Source organism: Saccostrea echinata, unplaced genomic scaffold, assembly GCF_033153115.1.
Source record: "Saccostrea echinata isolate AGI-Se365-2 ecotype Australia unplaced genomic scaffold, CSIRO_AGI_Sech_v1 ptg000012l, whole genome shotgun sequence".
NCBI classification, from domain to species: Eukaryota; Metazoa; Mollusca; class Bivalvia; order Ostreida; family Ostreidae; genus Saccostrea; species Saccostrea echinata.
In genome coordinates, this window is record NW_026889761.1 from 7,812,085 (window position 1) to 7,833,866 (window position 21,782).

At 32.4% G+C, this 21,782-nt stretch overlaps 1 protein-coding gene and 1 long non-coding RNA gene across 2 annotated transcripts; both read right to left on the reverse strand.

Moving 5' to 3' along the window:
* Positions 1 to 6,369: 6,369 nt before the first annotated feature.
* Positions 6,370 to 14,015, reverse strand: LOC133185889 (uncharacterized). Its single transcript, XM_061321180.1, has 2 exons — positions 13,794 to 14,015; positions 6,370 to 6,883 (listed from the first exon to the last, which is right to left on the reverse strand). The coding sequence occupies exons 1-2, from the start codon at positions 13,936 to 13,938 to the stop codon at positions 6,684 to 6,686; spliced, it is 345 nt and encodes a 114-aa protein (XP_061177164.1). The 5' UTR covers positions 13,939 to 14,015; the 3' UTR covers positions 6,370 to 6,683.
* A 474-nt stretch (positions 14,016 to 14,489) lies between these two features.
* Positions 14,490 to 14,970, reverse strand: LOC133185890 (uncharacterized). The gene is made up of 3 exons (XR_009720967.1): positions 14,828 to 14,970; positions 14,702 to 14,731; positions 14,490 to 14,509 (listed from the first exon to the last, which is right to left on the reverse strand). It is a non-coding gene; the product is annotated as an uncharacterized LOC133185890 (long non-coding RNA).
* Between the last annotated feature and the right edge of the window lie 6,812 nt (positions 14,971 to 21,782).

The window sequence follows — 21,782 nt, forward strand, 5'->3', positions numbered from 1 at the left end:
AATTAGTTGTTAGTTTTGCATTAATATCTTTTTTACCCTTTCCGCCGCCCATAGAAATGGAAAGGGCGTAGGTGTGTATTGACCCGGAGTGCCAGAGGATACGATCATTAAAAAATCATGTATAAAATTATAACAAAAATTAACAGAAGATTTAAAAATCAGAAGCGATAAAAAAGGATTCAAGTCTCTCGCGTTTTTGTTCATTATTAGCTGGCAAACAATAAATATAATAATATGAAATTTACTCAAGACCATGACTGACAAAAGACTCAGAGAAAGAAATGGACACTGAATCATATTACATGTAAGTAGATTCTTATTGAAGTGTCATTCTGGTATAGAAACCAGAAGCGAGTACTTAGGTAAACCATTAGGTATAGCACTTAAGTATGTACTAATTTGTTTGTACTATAACACTTCATACCACGTTTTAAAGAATAAGCATTTAAAATTTGTTGTGTTTTCCGTCATAACAATGAGTTTATAAGTGTTTTTCTCTTTTCCAAAATTTGAAATGTTAATCCACTACATGAGGGCTCTAGCTTTAAGGAATTTAATTTTTCCATACTCGACAATGACTAATAAGCGTTGAGTAGCGTGGGGGGGGGGGGGGGGGGGTCCGGACCCTCTCCTGAGATTTCCAAAGTTTTCAAATTTGTAAAATAAGGAGAATATGATCTTGGACCCTTTGCAGGCCAACACCCCTGATGCACAAAACCCAACCACTACATTCTTAAATCCTAGGTACACGGGACCAAGTATTACAGGAAGGTAGAAAGTTTATGGCTGGATCGGGAATTGAAAACGGGGAAAGAGGTGGCACTGAGTTACTAGTCAGGTGATCTAAGACCAAGCAGGCCAGGTTGACAACCCTCAGAGTTGCAGTCAGAGGGGTTCGATCGCATGCAGGTGGCCAGCAAGCTAATTTGAAAAAAGCACCTGTCTAGAGTTCAGAGTTGGTGTGTCGAGTAAGCTTAACTAGGAAATTAGTCAATTGATTTATTGGGTAATTGACTGCTCTCTACTTTCTGTGCTATTAAGTAGGCCACAAGTTTCACATTTGAATATCACTTCCTTTCAAAGGAATATTGTATCTCAGTTATTCTCTTCTAACAATTTGAAAAATTGCGCTCCATATTTTTCCTACAAATTAAAACATTTCAATGTAGACAGAGTTAATCTGGAAGTTCCTTTTCCTTGAAAATGAATTTTACAGATACATTTCCACAGTGAGAATTGTTGTAAAACATTAGCCAATCAGTGCATTTGAAGGCAATTGCCAGTTCTGTTCACCAAATAATCCCTTCCAGTTTGAATGTTATGTCAGGTGATGAATCCCGCCCATTCAAAGGGTAATATGAACGTTTTTAAACATGCATAAATTTCTATGGATATAGAAATGAATGGCGTATGTAATAAGGACGGTTGAAATTGAAATGAGTAATGATTCATATTTTTATGCCTCCGTAATTGAAGACTTGGGGGTATATAGTTTTTGCCCTGTCCGTCCGTCCGTCTGTCTGTTTGTCAGCATAAATTTTAACCTTGACCATAACTTCTGATTGATTGGAGCTATGGCTTTCATATTTCACATGTGTATACCTTGTGACAAGACTTTTCTTTGGGTTCCCTCATAACTGACCTTTTGACCTTGACCTTGGAGTTTGACCCAGTTTTGCAAAATTTTACCCAACATTAACCTTGGCCATAACTTTTGAACAATTGGTGCTAGGGCTTTCATAGTTCACATATGTAATCCTTTTGACAAGTCCTTCCTTTGGATATCAAAAACTTTGACCCTTTGACCTTGACCTTGGAGGTTGACCTACTTTTGAAATACTATAACCTTGGCCATAACTTTTGAATAGCTGGTGCTAGGGTTTTCGTATTTCATATGTGTATTTCTTATTACAAGGCCTTTCCTTGCGCACCATTTATTTTGACCATTTGACCATGACCTTGATGTTTGACTCACTTTTGAAAAACTTTAACCTTTTCCATATCTTTTAACGGTTGCTGCCAGTGCTTTCATATTTCACAGGTATATTCTTGGAGACAAGATCTTACTTTGGGTACCATCATAATTATTTGGTTTGCATTTGAGAAACTTTAACCTTCACCATAAGCTGCCATACGGGGGCATCAGTGTTTCACAAACCCATCTTGTTGAAATCCTTTATTTGTATATAGAGCACTTAAAATCGTCATTCAAGTCTAGAGTCAGATAGCAAGATCGCTTTATATAACGAAGATGGATTGTATTTGCATTGAATGTAGACATTTTGGTACTAATTAGATACTTTTTCAACTTTAACGTACACAGTGACAGTTACAGTTATTTTTTTTTTTTTTTTTAAAGGATGAAATATGAAGATAACGAATAGTTATCAATCTCAAAAGTCCGTTCAAGCAATACAAAATTGGAGCAAAGCAAACATCAGATATGGGATCAGGTGCCATGGAGGAGTGAACATCCCTAACATTATTTTTTTTTCAAAATCCTTTAAGAGTTCAAAGTCAACTCGAGCTCCCTTTAGATCCGCCACTCAAAAGTTTTGAACTTGCTCATACATGTGCTGAAAAATTTTGATCCCCACTCCCATTGATATCACCTCTAATAAGTTTAGATCATGATCATCAATGTCTAAAATGTACCGTAAATGTTTTAATGTTTTAAATCATTCAGTATGTATTAATTAACATGATTATTGAAATTTATCAAAATCATTTGATCCAAAACAGATATCCAAATAACTCACTTATATTATGTTGAAAGAATCAGAGTAAATTTAAAAAATATATTTTTTCTTGAATCCTTTTAAACTTTCATGTCCACTCCTCTTTGATCCACCACTCAAAAGTTTGAATCTTGATTTCACATGTGCTGACAATTTTTGATCATGATAATCAATGTCTCAAAGTATGCTTAATGACATTTAGTGTTAGATTTTAATGTTGATTTTAATGCTAAATTTAAAAAAATCCTTTGGTCTACAACAGACATCCAAATCACCCACTCATAATAATAATATAATGATAATGCTTTCTGTAGAGAAGGTAGCTCGATTAGTACAATGTACTATATTTCCCCGGGATCTTCTGAATTTCAAACAACATACATAATAAAATACATAAAATCATACAATCAAAGATAAACATACATGTAGAATGATTAGCTCCTGATTAAATAAAATTAAGAAATAAAGTCCGCGTTATCGTGAATGTTGCAGGATAACCTCCGAGGTCGAGAAATGTTGTCTGAAATATAAAAGCCGAGGCGTAAGCCGAGGCTTTTATATTTCAGACAACTTTTCGAGACCGAGGAGGTTATCCTGCATCATTCACGACAACAAGGACTTTATTTCTATTCTACTAACGGCTCTAAAATACAGCTGATCGTTTTCTCTATCAAGAAACGAATTAGGTCACTATGTCGCAATTCCGCTGTTCCATTTAACACCAGAGGGTCAATCGATTGCATAAAACGCAGACGATTTCAGCTGTTGTTGGATTAAAAATATTCTTTAATTATTTATAAATTTGTTCGTAACATATATTGATTAATTTTTGTGAATGTAAAATAACAAAACCAGTAGTCTATTTCATTGCTTTATCAGTAAAATCACGGGAGTGTAAATGTTGTGGGGAGGTCCGTGGAACTGCCCCACTTGGCTATAAAAACGGATATTTATCAGTTGTTTCAGGCAATACACACGTTTAGACTGCGTAAGACGACACATCGATGTGGTCTAAATAAGTATTAGATTCTACAGTGAAATATTTATTTCAACTGTACAGGTTTGACATGTGTTTCTGATCTGATAATTTTTTGATGACGTTCATGATTTATTGGAGAATAATGTCCGCGGCATTTCTTTGATCTCGGCAATAATCGTAGTAGAATGTTGAATAAAATCACTTGAGAAATGTATGGGGGATAAATAATGAAATCTATATATACAGTATACAGCAGGTAGAGGTGGAGATAATTTTACATCTCAAGGTAGGTTATTCCATGCATGTACGCCTGAATATTGAAGACAATTTTTGAATAGAATTGTTTGATGCTTTGGTAAACGTAGATTATAATTTAATACTGAACGCAGGGAATATGAATCATGGATATGAAAATCAAAAAGATCCTGGAGATATTCAGGGCTCATACCGTGAAAAGTTTTGTACAATAAAACACACTTACGTAATGTAACTAATTCATACACATTTAACCATTCTAGTTTTTCAAACAAAGGTTTTGATGGTTCGTTGCGGATCGGGTGCTACATCAAGAATAATTCTAGCAGCTCGTTTTTGGAGTTTCAATGTCGATGTTAGTTTTTGAAGCACTACCCCAAATTGCAAGACATTTATTTATTGAAGGCAATTATATAATTTTGAAAGAAGTTTTGACAATGAAGTTATGTTAAATACAAAAGATATAATTTTTTTCGCCTTTTTCCTTTAAAATCAATGTTCACTCCCTTTGGGTCCACCAATAAGAATTGGATCTTGATTACACAGAATCAATAAGCTTATTGTCTAAAGTCAATCAGTCTTTTAGATATATAATCAGTAAAACTACACAAAATATTCTTAGATCCACGTACAGATCCCAATTCCATTGGTAATTTTCATGTTCACTCTTGATAATTATAATATTACAGTGAAATAAACAAGAAGTCTGTGAGCCAATAATACTACACTAATAATACCCCCGCTCTGACGTGAATACACAAGTTCAATTATGGACAAACACAGTGATAATCAGGAAATTGACATCGGATTTGTAAAAAATGAATCCCAACATATGGCATCCCTAAATAAACACTGTGTTAAAATTTCAAGCACCTGCGATGAGTAGTTGCTGAGAAAACTGCGACCAAAATTTGTTATGTATGTATGGTACGGACAGACGCACGGATAAACAGGAAGTTGACATCGGATTGGTACAAAAATATATCCCACCATATGGCATGCCTAAACAAAGAGTGTGTTTAAATTTCAAGCACCTGCTATGAGTAGTTGCTGAGAAAACTGCGACCAAAGTTTGTTATTTATGGTACGGACAGACGCACGGATAAACAAGAAATTGACATCGTATTTGTACCAAAATGTATCCCATTATAAGGCATGCCTAAACAAAGATTGTGCTGAAATTTCAAGCATCTGCGATGAGTATATGTAGTTGCTGAGAAAACTACGATCAAAATTTGTTATGTATGGTACGGACAGACGCACGGATAAACAGGAAGTTGACATCGGATTCTTAGAAAAATGAATCCCACCATATGACATGCCTAAACAAAGAATGTGTTAAAATTTCCAGCATCTGTGATGAGAAGTTGCTGAGAAATCTGCGACCAAAGTTTGTAATGTGTGGTACGGACAGACGCACGGATAAACAGGAAGTTGACATCGGATTAGTACAAAAATGAATCCCACCATATGGCATGCCTAAACAAAGATTGTGCTAAAATTTCAAGCATCTGCAATGAGTAGTTGCTGAGAAAACTGCGACCAAAATTTGTTACGGACAGACAGACAGACACACAGACGGACAGACAGACGGACAGACAGACAGACACACAAGGGTAAAACAGTATACCCCCTCTCCTTCAGAGCGGGGGTATAAAAATATCAATATATGTTTTCAAAATTTTGACACCCCCCCCCCCAATAGATCGACCGCTATGGACTATGAATAATTGTTTATTACAACCTGATATCAGATCATGTCACAAAAAAGTTTACATCTAGCTAATTTACCTTTGATCCATAATCATTAATTGATAAGTATTATCATAATAATAGTCATGTTGTATGTATATAAAGCTTGTCCGTCTTGTTTTAGCAACAGGAACCAACCCCATAACCTCTTTTATCCTATAGTAGAACAAGCCATAAAGTACGCAGTCATGTATATAAAAATTCTTAACTCCCAAACCTACTCCAGGTATTGCACATACACCAAATTTGTAATTTTAGTGACAAAAGGAATTCCCTTTCATTGATACTGTGTCCCCAAAACAGATCAATTAATCTGCTTCCACAGATCAACCCATGTAGAATATGACAATTTACTTCAAAAGCATTACAAATTCAAATTATTGCATAACAAACAAAGAAGAGTAAATGGACTATCAATAACAGAGTTGTCTTGATCATTTACTTTATATTGTAATATACTGAAATATTTTTGTTCCTTAGTTTTAAATCTCATTTTTACGTCATTTCATTCACTAAATAATAAAACAGCATTGTCTTGTCCATTTTCATTATTGAAATATTTTTGTTCCTTAGTTTTAAAATTCATTTTTACGTCATTTAATTCACTAAATAATAAAGCAAAATTAAGTAAAACTATTTCCCACTTAACATAAAAAATTTGAAAATGAAAACTTTTAAATGGAATTCATTTGAATTATAAACGAAGATATGCAAGTAATTAGCTTTTTTATATGTAAAAGAGGGGCTTATTCTGCAGTCAAAACATAATTTATAAATGAGCGTTCCTAAAATTTACCTACTTGGGACTCAACTTATCATTTTATTTTACTGAAATCAATCAACACCTTTTCGTAGATTTCTTTAAGACAGACAAAGAAATTAAAAAAACTAAAGCCATTAATATGTTCCATTTTCAACTATAGATATCTAAAATAATATACACAAATAAATAGAGTTTATTACAACGCCACTTTAGTGTCGATGAATGATTGGATTTTCCCTTTAGCCTCTGAATTAACATCACACTCATAACATCCTCCGTCCCCATACAAGATATTGGTAAAGTCTGTAAAGCAATCGTCTGGGTTGTGTTTCAGCATTGGTCCTGGAGAAATTCCTTCCCGGCAGTTTTGGATTACAACGAGCATGTTCGTACAACCTAAAATATTTCAAAAACTAAAAGCTTAAGGTTAACGATATATATATATCTATATCTATATCTATATCTATATATATAATTTCTCTCATTTATTCCAAATTTCAAGCTCTCTGATTGGCTCAAACTTGATTACAGTCATGATCAAGTATTATAGTGCTGATTGCACAATAGCTAATGCATGATGTTTCTGGAAAAAAAATATACTTCATCTCCTTTTTATGATTTTGATGTTCAGTAATAAAAGGTAAGACGTAGCAGTGACTTGAATAAGTATCTATGTTATATTAAAACATATTAGATATGTTTTTTTTTTCAAAAATCAATACAAAACATAATAAAACAACTGGAGCCAAATCTTTTAAATTAGAAAATTCACTTTACACTATTAGTATAAAGAAAACCATTAAACAGCTTAATTTATTTTGATCTCTAGTCTCTAAGTGTTAAAAACAAGAGAGAAAACTTGAGGCTTCCAATTATTTTCAAATTTTGTTTGTTTGTTTGATGTTTTAACGTCCCTCTCGAGAATTTTTCACTCATATGGAGACGCCACCACTTGCCGGTGGAGAGCTGCAAAGTTTGACCTATACTCGGCACTCAGTGCCATTGAGCAGTGAGAGATCTTTTTTCCTGCCAGCATCTACTGCGACAGGGGACCTCGACTTATACGGTCTCATCCGAAGGACCGGTTTCCACAGTGGGATTGGAACCCGCGATTAAGGATTAACTCCTTACTCTAGAGCAGACGCTCTGCCACTGCGCCAGGCGGGCGACTCAAAATTTGATATGTCAATCTCTGTAAAAAAAAAAATAATCTTACAAATTTAGCCCTTTAATTCGGTCAATCCATAGTTATATCGACTACATACACACACACACACACACACACACACACACACACACAGAGAGAGAGAGAGAGAGAGAGAGAGAGAGAGAGAGAGAGAGAGAGAGAGAGAGAGGGAAAACATTTGTTAAAAAAAATTACTTTTCATGAATTTCTTTTATTTATTTGTCATGAAAGTTTTGCTGCTTGGTAATGCAAACGAATTAGATTAATAAAAGAATCATTAAGAAAGTATTCATTATTTTTTTTAAAATGAATTGTCATGACATTTATGTATACATGATCAATTACATATTTACCTTCATTTCATTTTTAGAAACAAAATATCTACAGGATTTAATAACCGAATCGAAAAGTTTGAAAATAATAATTTATAAATAGGAAGATCATGAATGATGATTAAGATCTTTTGCTTCAAACATTTTACAACGTCCTTTGTATATCTTGTTTTTTTAAAGAGTTGATATTTAATGAATGTTTTTAAGTTCTGTGTGAGTTTCTGGTGTTTAAATCACACAGACTTGTCACGTAGGCATATTTTATGAAGCGTGCTACGCTTCAGGAAAATTATCCCTATGAGTCTGTGTGATTTACAAAACAATAACTCACACAAAGCTGGAAAACATTCCTTATATTTACATTTTACATATTCAAAAGCACCAAAAAAATGTTCATTGTTTATTTCCTCCCTGTCTTTTATCGTTATATTTTTATTAATGTCTCTGTAGCCATTGGAATGTCACTTTAGCACGAGTTTTTCCATGTATATTTCTACGCGTGAGTAAACACGAAAATGGAATTTAAATCAATTTTATACTTGCCCTAACAAAAAAAAAATTACTATAGTTTACTATATTTACATGTAACTATACTTTAATATAGTTAACTATATTTCACTATAGTAACAAAATATTTTTCCTATACTAATTAAAGTATTTTTACTTTGGATTTCACATTATTATTTGTACAGTACCCGCAACGTTTTTCTTGACATGATACACGATAGGATAGGATACACGCACGATACGATAGGATACGCACGATGCGATAGGATACACGCACGATACGATAGGATAAACGGTTTTCACGATAAACGCAAAACCTGATCAACGCAAAACTTCCTAAACTCAAAACACGCTAAACGCAAAACCTGATATGATACACGATTGGCAATACAAATTGCAGACAATTGTGTACAAAACGAAATATGACATATAAAAACAAAGATTTTTTTTTTTTTTTTTAAAAATCGCTAATAAATCTCATCAATGTTCGTATATATATTTATAATTTAGTAACTCAATGAATTTATTTTACCATTTAATAGTAAGTGACCAATTTACAAATGTCTTAAATACCGTTTTCGGATATCCTACATATTGCTATTCTATTTATTTTTACGTGTTTTATCAATACATAAGAATTAAATGTGTACATTATGACAATTATAGAAAAATATAAATATTTATATTAATGCAATAAGTATTCTGATAGCCCAGTTACACATTAAATTGCTTATTTCTTTCCATAATCCTCTCATCACTAGAACACCTTATCTTATCCTCCTTCAATGAATAAAAAGTCTGTAAAACAGTTTGTCGTGTGTTGCCACCTTTGTGACGTTTAATAATTTGTTTGAAATTCTCAAACGTATTATTAACAATGGCATATAATTTTAGCAGACACAAAATATAAATATGAGAAATAAACAAATTTTGTAAAGGGAGATAATCCAAATTTCCAGTAATTACAACTTAGACTTAACAGAAAATCATGAAAATGGGTCTGAAAACGCCACTGACTTTACCGCACTAGGGAAAGTTCAGAGATAAATCGAATAAAATCGATGGAAAAATCGCCAGGGTAAAAGTTGAAACTAAATAGGTCATGCCTATAGTACTGTAAAAGTCACAAAATTTTTAAAAGTGAATTTCAAACGTAAAGGTTGAAATTAAAATGAAAAAAGGCAATGATTGCGAAACCAAAATCTGATAAGCAGATTTAAATTTTTTTTATACACTGTAATTAAATAATTAATTTACAAAAACTGAAAAATTTAAACTTGTTACATGTACCATATCCAAATGATTTTGAAGAAAGGATAAAAGTGACAATCTTGTTACATTTTCAAGAAAATCTATTTTCTCACTGAAATTAACGCTCCCCTTATAGTCCTATATAACTGTACATTCCCTTGTTTGTTCAGATGTACTCCGTCGCATTCAAATTTCCGACTACAGTCTCCGTCCCAGAGAGAAACAAAATAATTCCCGTGTTCCCAAAATACACAATAACCTAGTGATGGCAATGCATCTCTCAGTATTTCATTCACTTTGTCTGCTACATCATTGTACTCGAAATTAACCTTAAATCTTGGCAATAATTTGCAAACAATTATTTTCGCAACATTATAGCGGTGATGCATCACCGATACCACTGTTTCAATTTCTGCGGCCAACAATGTAGGATCTGTACTGGGAACGATGTCGTTCTCCCCGATCATTAGAACAACTACCTCGGGACCTAAAGCAAATACACTCTCCATATCCTTAAATATTATATCACGAACCTTCCTTCCACCCACACCCCTGTACAAAACGGAATGCGTTTTTCCCAACCCAAGATTTGCAGAATATCTAATGTCATCACCATGTTTCAAGAATTCGTGAAAACGACGCACAATTGAATGACCAAGAATGACAACCGAAGTTTTGCCCATTGAAGACATGATAAAATAATTTTACTCACCAAATACTTAATAAAATAAATAACAAACTTGAAAAAACGTCCGTCCTCCAAGGCTGTACGTGGGAGAAGAGGCAGAGTGACGCACCGCGTGACCAGAATTTTAATTGTTTGATTTTGATTGGTCAATCTCTGCCTCTCCTAAGACATGAAAGAAAATGACGATTATAATACATCACTATACAATATTTCAGACTTGAACATTCAAGGAGGACACTTATTGATTACAATAAAAAATTTTAAGTAAACTTAAATTTATTTAAGTAAGCATTAGAATTTTTAAAAACTGTCCATTTTTTAAACATGGCTTTATTACCAGCACATAATTATGTGTGTCGATTTTCAACCTTATTTACAGGACACATGAATCGTGTGTTATGTAAACATGTTTGTTGACTCCAAATCAAGAACTTGATTACTTGATTTCATTTTTAAGTCAATCTGCGCGACCTGGACGACGATGTAGCCTAAGAAATGTTCAAAGGATAAAAATTATTCAGATTTGATGACTTTATTAGAAATGTTTTTTTCTTCTTTTTTCAATCAGTCGGTCGTTTGCACCTCATTTGTCTAATAAATAAACGTCGAACATTTGCCGATTGAAAAGAAATACACATACGGGTACATTTATTGAAAATTAAATTGCCGAGGTTCTTCTCAAATTCATGGACGGATGATTTTAATATTTATTCACATCCAAATTGAAATAAATCAACACATAAAAAATTATTTCTCCAGTTTACTTGTAAATTCGCCAATACTTAGAGCAGTTTAAACATTTTTTTATTATTACGATCATAGTTCATGAAAGTTTGACAGCGTATTCTCTCCAAAATCGATATAAACGGGAAATAATAGTCAGTGCTTAGCGAAAAGAATGATTTTCTTTTAATTATGTGATTTAAAAACAAATGGTAATAGAAATTATTGACTCGAGTTCTAAGATTGTCAGGTTATCGCATTTATTTTTTTTTATGCGAATGATACGTATTTTTTATATTGATATAAAAGTTTGGAAGATGGGCTAATGTGATTCACATGTAAACAATTTGTTGTTACTGTTTTTGTACGCCCTCGTTTTTTATGAGCCAAAGTGTACAAAATCATGCTTTCTCATCCAGAAATGAAAATCAGGAGAGAAAATACGGCATTTTTAGGAGACTACGCACGACAAATCAAGGACAGAAAAATTCACGAAGTTACGTTACGGGGGGAGTAATCTTAAAAGGTTTCGATTCATTAGAATATCTAAATGAATTTAAAGCCGATTTTTCTCATTCATTATCAAATTTGGAATAAATGTATACATTTTATAATTCATATATAAAGACACTAAGAATAACAACACAAAGAAAACAATAAATCTGGTTATTTCATCAATTTTTTGTGAACAAAATAAATATATAAAATATTAAAAAATAACTTTCAAACCATTATGTTTTTTTAAACAACTGTCTGTCAAAACATTGGCTTTATTTCTCCCGGTAAATAAATATTTATTCATTTATATAAATAATTAATATATATTTGGATATAATGAAAATTTCACATTTAATTTTCGTTCTTTCCTTAAATACTTCTTTTCATGATCAATTTTCATTATTCGTTTTTCTTTTTTCTTTAATTAATTTATATACATAGGAATACCTCTGTCTTTTTCCTGATAAGGACAGTAAAATTAGATGCCTTCCGAATGCACACGATAAACGGAAAACCTGATAAACGCAAAACACGATAAACGCAAAACCTGTTAAACGCAACATACGATACGATAAACGGCGGGAATCCTGATAGGATACACACACGATACGATAGGACACACGCACGATACGATAGGATACACGCACGATAGGACACGATAGGATCGTCAAGAGTAACGTTGCGGGTACATCTATGTTCACATATTATTTCCAAATTCTATATCTGTTATCAAATTTAAGAGATTTTAAGCTTTGAAATCTCAAAAAAAGTTCCAGAGTAAAGTTTCATAGTCTGTTTCATATTTGGATATTTTACTTGAAAAAGACGTTAATGGTAATCTAACAACCAAGCTTTATGATAAACGTAATGACTTCCCCTTACTTATGCAGCAATATACTTCCATCACATGCATACGGGGTTTATATCTCTCAGTTGATTCGATACGCAAGAGCATGCTCTAGGTATGTACAATTTCTAAAACGGGTAAATTATTGACAAACAAGTTGATGAAACAAGAATATCAGCAGTCTCGTTTAAAGTCATCATTTCGTAAGTTCTATGGTCGATACAATAACCTTGTCAGCAAATACAATTTATCATTGAGTCAAATGCTGACTGACGTTCTTCATACTAATTGTTAGGCCATTAGTTACACACTGAATTGTCGACGGATTTTTCCGTTATTTCCCTATTATGACAAGGAGCACACGGCGGCTGTGATCGGTCGGCAGGGGATTCTCACTCCTCAATGGCACCTGATCCCACCTCTGATGTTTTGGAGGTCCGTGTTTGCTCTGCACCTATTTTGTAACGTTTAATGGACTTTTGAGCTTGAATACTGTTCGTTATCTCCATATATTTCATTTTATAGTTAGCAATATTAAACTATAGTTAACTATAGTAATTTTTGTTCGCGTTGCTAAGTAGAAAAACACAGCAAATGTAAATATATACAAATATGGGTATAACAGGTATGTCTTTGAAATATTGAAGCTTAATACTTCATGTAAGGCATGGAATAACCTAGATGTTAAAAATGGTGTGATTAAAAAAATGCAAAATACTTCTGATGTTTTAACAGTTGCTATTAGTTTTATGTATCGTAAAGATTACAAACGTTTAGTAATTTAAAGTAATTTAAATCAGAAACGCCAGTCTTTGAATTTTATACACTTGTGTGTACAAAAATACTCGCAAAGGTAGGTATTACATATTGTAGAGATGTGTGTATAAATAGAACAAGTGGCATAAGACACTTACAGACGTGTGTCCTAAAGACCATTATCTCTGTTTATTTACCAAGCAAAAGCAAGAAAATGTAAAGTACTGTGTCATATAGCTAGTCTTGTGTAGTTTCTCATGAAAATTGAAAAAAATAAGGAACGAGAGTTTCAGAAAACCGGTTACATACGAGCACTGAGTGATTATGAAACCTGTATCTCCCATCACGCAAACATTTTGGGTTCAATCAATCTGAATCATATGTATAACATATTATGAACTCATCAATGCATAAAGTACAATGGCGTAGAAGGTATAAAACACGGTTGATAATGGGGGAAATAGGGTTTTTCTTGAAAATAAGCGTTGTCCAGTGATGTGTGACAGGAGTTTGATTACCTTGTGGTGTAATTTTGACGACAGCTGAGATATCATCAAGAAGACGAGAAAAGGTGAGGCAGACAACAATACAAAGGGAACCTTCATCTACAGGTTCCTCCTCCGTCTTCCAGACTGGTTCTATCCTTCTTATATACCTTTCCATAAAATCAGAGAATGCTTTCCTTGGTAAACTTGAAAGATATTTGATATAAATTTGCCGTCCTTGTTTCTTTTCTTCTACTTTACATTGCTTCATTTCGTTCCCTTTATGTTCAACATCTAATATTAAGGATAATACATAATAAAATGTAATTTTTCTCTTTATTAGTCAAGATTTGAGATATATCAATTAATCATTGATATTCCTGCACATTTAAGTTGTTGATGAAAAAAAAAAATGAATTTACAGATATTTCATGGCTTACATTTTCATTCCAAATCAAAGGTTCATTAAATATTATTTTTAAGTTCTTCTGGATAGGAAAATGTTTCCTTACTTTTCTACTAAAGGACTGTTTAAAGTATATATTTTGTCTTATTTCAATAGAATAATGTTTTTCTGTATAATTTGATATTCAAATTGCGTTTTAAAAATTCTTTTTAATGAACATTAGTTAAATTTAATTAAATCTAACCCATTGATTCTTCCGGGTTTCCAATTTCTCGAGAAGATGGGTCCTGATGGATAGAGTTGTTGAGTTTTAACAAATTTTCTTTCCTGTCAGTGCTTTCATCTATAACATGATCAATGATCAGTGGCATGAACAATAAAAATTGTGAAACTTTTGGGACACCCTGTCCCTTCCTCAGGACATAGAAAAGGTTAAAAAGTCATAAAAACAAAACAAATTAAAAAATGAAAACAATATCTAGAGAGAGAGAGAGAGAGAGAGAGAGAGAGAGAGGCAAAAACTGTTGTTTATTACCGTATGTATTTCTGTCTGCATTGAAGAGATCTGAAAGCAAAGATTCGAAATAATAAATGTCAATGATTTCTTAGATTTTAAGATAAATGCAATCACTTATTTCATCTATATACTTTTAATTAATACCTCCTTCAATCAGGGCCCCGACTGCTCGCTCAGCTCTGTATGTATCACCTGGAAAACCTACTATTGAAATGTATTTTATTCGCTTGTCAGGGTAGTATGTTTCAATGACATATTCTTTACCTTCCTTCATATGTTGTTCTCCGATCATGAGTATCATTCCTATATAGATAATAATAATAATTATAATTACAGACATAAGCACCCTTCAAATATCCTACTGTGACTTATAACATCCAACAGACATATTGTAAATGTAAAATAGTAAATCAGACATTAAGGAAAAAGGAATACGTGTATATATAAATCAGTTTGAGAGTGGAATAACCAGGTAAAAAGGCCAAATCTGCAAAAAAAAAATTCCCCTAGGAAGATTAAAAAAATATCGCAAAAGATAGGAATATGTACATCAATTTCGAAATTGACTGATATATAACTTTTAAGGCAGTGAATATATTAATTTTTATTATGAGACTTAGGTTTGGGGTTAGTAAACCAAATAAAATAAAATAGCATTTAATTCATTTTCTACAATAAACCACCAACCCACCCACCCCACCCTCCAAAAATTAATTTGAAATGCATTATTCCATATCATTTTTGTGACTGCAGACGGGGGGATGGGGGGGGGGGTCAATGCAAAACATTTCGCACAGTACAGTGAAATACTGCATATTTTAATTTTTAAAGTAAATCTTCATCAAATATAACAAAAGAAAAAACACAACAGATATAACATATTTAATTTTTTTCTTTCTTTTTTTTCGATAGTTTTTCATGACACTTGGCTTGTACACTGGAGTTAATTTATAAGCAAGAGCATACTCTACGTATGAACAATTTCTAAAACGAGATATATTATTGACAAAAAAGTTGATAAACAAGAATATCAACAGTTTCATTAAAGTCATCTTTTCGTAAGTTCTATGGTCGATAAAATGACCTTGTCAGCAAATACAATCTATATTTAAGTCATATGTTGACTGACGATTTTCATACTAATTGTTATTCATTATTTACACACCGAATTCCGTTATTTACCGATCATGACAAGGATTACAAGGCAGGTTTGACCGATAGGCAGGGGATGCTCTCTCCTCCATGGCACCTGATCCCACCTCTGTTTTTTTTTTAGGTTCGTGTTTGCTCTGCTCCCGATTTGCAATCTTTTAATTGACTTTGAGCTTGAATACTGTTCGTTATATTTATATTTATATTCATATTACACTTGTTATGAAAAATAAGAAGTTTTTTCTATTGAGTTTTAACGCAATAAAACAGTATTCAGCCTACTTAATTTTGAATTATTTGTCAATTTAAAATATTCCGGACGCCAAAGTACACATGTAATCTGATATATAGTATTTTACTCGATTCGACAGATCCAAATTGCTGTTACACACCATTTGTTGTTTTGAACTTTTCAACAACTTTTTAATATTCTGTTTAATTATTCTGTTTAATCAAACATGAATTGAAACATCGGTTTTAATTGTTTTATTTAAATATACATAAAATGTTCAATCTCCTTTGTAAGAAGTTTGAAACTTGGAGTTAATATGTTCAAGTTTTTTGTGGGAAATATTTTTAATTTAAGTCCTTTTTTTTAATATTTTAATTTCCTTTAAATATTTTTAATTATTATTTTCACATGCTATTAGAACATTTTAAATAAATATAATAAGGGATCGTAAAAGCAAAGGAAACAGCAAATTATCACAATGTAAGTTAAAATAATTTGTGTTTGACAAGGAATAAATTCATATCACAAATTTTTTAATCATTTAAAAATTATTATTGGATTAATACTCATAAGTAGTCACAATCTATTTTAACCTTGTAATTTTGTTTCTGGTAGATATTCTTCTTTAATTGAGTCTATAACATCGATGTGACCTTCAAATCTAGCCTCACATACTCCAATCCACTTATTTTTAATTTCCTCTCCTATTTTCCTCGAGTTGATACTGATCTCTTTTTCTTTTAAGAAGTTTTCGATATCATGTCTCCTTTCTTCAGCTTTTGTTGTCAAAAAAATCAAATCCAACTCCGCAACCACGTCTTAAAATACAGCATTGGATATTAATATTGAATACGGCATTAATCATTGCATTATGGAACAGGAAAAATGTACTATTAGTTAATTCTATTTTTGAAAATTCTACTCCAGTTGAATTTTCATATTTAATATAAAAACAATCAGAATACTCACTTGATTTTAAGGAGGAAAGCTTCAGCCCCATTTTTCTTAAAACTTCATCTTTAAAGAACAAAAAAAGGTTTTAATCAAGTCTTAATTAGAAAATATAATTTTTATGTTAATTATTCTTCAATATTGATTCTTGTGGACACAAAATCTGTCTGCAAATTTCTCACTTGTTTGTAAACAATTTCTTACATCTGGCAACAAATCCATGTACAACTACTTTGAACAAAAAATATGCTTTCTGATTAGAGTGATTTCCCTTTAAATGATTTCTATCATGTACCTTTCTTCAAAATAAATGTCCCGAAATGGAAAAGTCAGATTTATCATATCTGATACATTTTTGCTAGGGCTGGGACAATATATCGATATATTGATACGTAATGATATTCAAGAATGTATTGTATTGAAAATTTTACTTCCAATACGCATCGGCCAGGCAGTTTTTCTTATAAATCTGTTAAAAAGTTGGGAAATTCAATCACCAAACATTATATTTAACTGTTTTGAATTAAAACTGATCAATGATTTAATAATTCAGAATTGAAAAACAAATTAGATAGATTATACGATCAGTATGTACTGGTCCCAGCTGACAAAGCTTGTAGCAACGTAGTTTTTGTTTTTAAGGTTCATTATTTGAATTGTATTTTAGAGGAACTAGGATCTGATTGAGCTTGAAATAAAAGATAATACAGAGTCTGACACATCTGTTTCATATTTTTACTTTTAAATCGTCAACTTCCAATACTTATGTATCAATATACCTTAACACCTGCATATGGAGTTTATGTCTCTCGGTTGATTCGATACGCAATAGCATCCTATACGTATGAACAATTTCTAAAACGAGGCAAGTCATTGACAAACAAGTTGATGAAACAAGGATATCAACAGTCTCGTTTGAAGTCATCATTTCGCAAGTTTTATAGTTGATGCAATGACCTTGTCAGCACATGCAACATCAAATGCTGACTGACGTTTTTCATACTAATTGCTAGGCCATTATTTATACACTGAATTGCAGACGGATTTTTCCGGGTTTTTTCCCAATCATGACAAGGAGAACATGGCGGGTGTGACCGGTCGGCAGGGGATGCTCACTCCTCCCTAGCACATGATCCTTCCTCTAACTATTGAGGTCGCGTTTGCAATGCTCCAAATTTGTATCTTTTTATTGGACTTTCGAGATTGAATACTGTTCGTTATCTTCATATTTCATTCATATATGATTGATTGATTGATTGTATTTTGTTTTACGTCCCATTCGAGAATTTTTCACTTATATAGATACGTCACCATATACCACTGAAGGGCTGCAAATGTTGACCTTTACTCGGCACATCAGGGCCATTGAGCAGTGAGGGATCTTTATTGTGCCAACGCCTGCCGTGACATGGGGCCTCGGTTTTTAAGGTCTCATCCGAAGGACCCGCAACTTTCACCTCAAGCGCATGGCGAAGGAACAGTTGCTACCAATTTTTTATCGACTAAGGTCAGTCGCGGCCGAGATTCGAAATCACAACCTCCCGATCACGGAGAGGGCGCTCTACCGACCGAGCTATCGTGAACGGTTTTCATTCATATAAACATTTTAAAGGAGATACCATATCTTAGATCATATAGATACTTAGTACATAATACATAGGCAACTGAATTTCTAAATGTTTGTTTTACAGATCTTAAAAGTTTGAATTTGAGGCATATTTTTTTAATAACAGTAAGACAAGAATGACGAAATGGATTATAAAACATTTAGTTTTTATAAAATTTAAACATTAAATTACATGCATAAGACTTAGTGATAGACGTTAAAAAATCCAATATATCGCATATCGCTTTATAAATTATCGTATGGTATCGTAACAAAATGTTTTGCTCAAAACACAGCCTTTGAAAAATGATACATTTTAAAAGTATTCTTATGAAGCAGAATTTATTCAAAACGTTTACATGAAAAGAAGTATCCTGTTGTGGCCTTTAATTCGACATTTAGATATATCGACAGTTTTATCAATTAACCATTTTCATTTTTATTACTTTTTGAGTCGATGAAATATGTGGAGATAACGAACAGTATTTGAGCTCAAATGTCCATTAAACATTACAAAATAGGAGCAGAGCAAACACGGACCTCTAAGACAACAGAGGTGGGATCAGGTGCCATGGAGGAGTGAACATCCTCTGCCGACCGGTCACACCCGCCGTTTGCTCCTTGATATGATCGGGAAATAACGGAAAAAATCCGGCGACAATTCAGTGTGTAAATAATGGTCTAACAATTAGTATGAAAAAAGTCAGCATTTGACTTACATTGGAATGATATATTCTCTCAAACTGGAAATAAAAGATGCCTCAGAGTGTGATACATCTGTTTCATATTTGAATGTTTTAATAGAAAAAGACAATGATCGCAATGATCGTTATTAGCAGACCTACTTTTATATTCATATGAAGCAGAATTTATTCAAACTCTTGTACATGAGAAGAAGACGACTCTTGCTGTGGCCTTCAACTCGACATTTAGATCAAAAACGTATTATCAATTAACAATAGTTACTTCCATTCATATGTCGACTCGATATATCCCAGTGAACTTAATATAAAAGATACCACAGGGTCTGAAACATCTGTTTTAAATTTGGGTATTTCACTAGAAAAGGACGTTAGGGAGGGATTCTTGTCTGGTTTCTGACTAAATGAAATATTCAAAGTATATTTACTCAAAAAGCTTATATATTTAGATGTAAGGGATTTATAAAAGATCCTATTTTCCTTTCCTCTTCATACCTGTACCACTTTAAAAAGAAATGGTAAACTGGGTTTGAAATCTAGCGGGGACCATATTTTTGGCGGAACGGCGGCGTATGAAAATATCTCCTTTTCTGCTTCTCGAAATTACTACAAAACATTTAAAGTAATTAAATTTTTTAAACAATCAAAAACTTAAAGAAAGTTTCTATTGTAAATAAAGTTAAAATAATGAACTATGATTATATAACGAAGTATTAGAATATATCAAATAAAAATGATTTTCCAAACAAACTACAATCTTGTTGGCTTTTGAAAGCTTCCAATCTTGGTACAGATTTAAGCAAAAATCAGTAATTTTTTTTCCCTAAGTAAACGGTCAAATCTTTTTTTTTTTTTTTTTTTTTTTTTTTTTTTGTATCATTTTGTATATTAATATGACTACTTTACCATATGTGAAAATAAGAAAAATTAAAATATATGAAGCATGTAATTATAACTAATATTCCCTAAAACGTTTAGAAAATTAAAGGAAATTCGGATCAGTTTATATCTATTTTAGTTAAATTATTTATGTCAGTTTTGAAGTATTATCTGATAGACCCTATATGGTAACATCTTTTTATGCAAAAAGAAAAATATTTTATCTTTTAAAATAGAAGTAGACATCACATGATTGGCAACAGTAATTTTTTATTCTCAATGTCAAAGAAAAAGACAATGACCTTGACCTGATCTTGCTTCTAAAATAAAACGGTCAAATTTAATCAAATTGATACCATCATTTAGTGTTATTGTCTTCTTTAAATCTATGAAAATTTCATTAATTTTCAAATATAAGAAATATGAAAAGAATGCCTCCTTAATTGTAACCTAACAACAAAAAATTATGATAAACGTGATAACTTTTAACTTTTCCATCGTCAACTTCCCTTGTTTAGGTATCAATATACCTATCACCTGCAAATAAGGTTTATATCTCCAAGTTGATTCGATACGCAAGAGCATGCTCCCCATAGTAACAATTTCTAAAAATTGAAAAGCAAGTTGATGAAACAAGGAAGTTGAAAGTCATCATTTTGCAAGTTCTATGGTCGATACAAGGACCTTGTCAACAAATACGATCTATAATTAAGTCGAATGCTGACTGACGTTTTTCATACTAATTGTTACGCCATTTTTTAAACACTTAATTTTCTACGGATTTTTCCGTTTGCCCGATCATGACAAGGAGCACAAGGCGGATGTGACCGGTTGACAGGAGATGCTTACTCCTCCAAGGCACCTGATCCCACCTCTGATGTTTTAAGAGGTCCATGTTTGTACTGCTTGCGATTTGTATTTTTTCAATGGATTTTGGAGATTGATTACTGTTCGTTATCCTTATATTTCATTCTTTGAAAATCCTTTTCTATGCTCCTGGATTTTTAGCAGAGAAACTATGAGCATGATTATGATGAGCAAGAACGTTTCTTCCAAAATTGTAAAACACATGGCCTATGAGACAGGGGTTTAGGAGTTACGTTGTGGCTTTATTGGTCATACAGTGAAATGCATTAATTCTTTGAAAAGCCTCTTTTTTGCTCCTATGCACAAAGCAAACTGAGTTTTAATAATTAGCAAAGGTGCTTCATCGAAAAATGTGAAATTCATTGTCCTGGGTCAGGTATTCTGGTTATAAAGTTATAACTTTCATAGATTCCGAAGTAATTCAGCCTATAAATTGACCTAAACATATCCTTGGATGCACAATTTTAGAGAAAAAAAGCAATCTGCATCATCTGAGGATGATAGCATATTAATATGACTAAACATGGATCAGCTCTTTCCGAGAGATTTTTAAAAAGTGGTCCCAACCTAATAAATAACCTTTTTATTATAATGTATTTCTTATGACAAAATTCTGTATTAGTATGCGTTTGTGATGTGTCTTCACCTGTTCACACAATAATGAAATTAAATTATAGATAATATGAAACATTACATCAGTATAAATCCAAA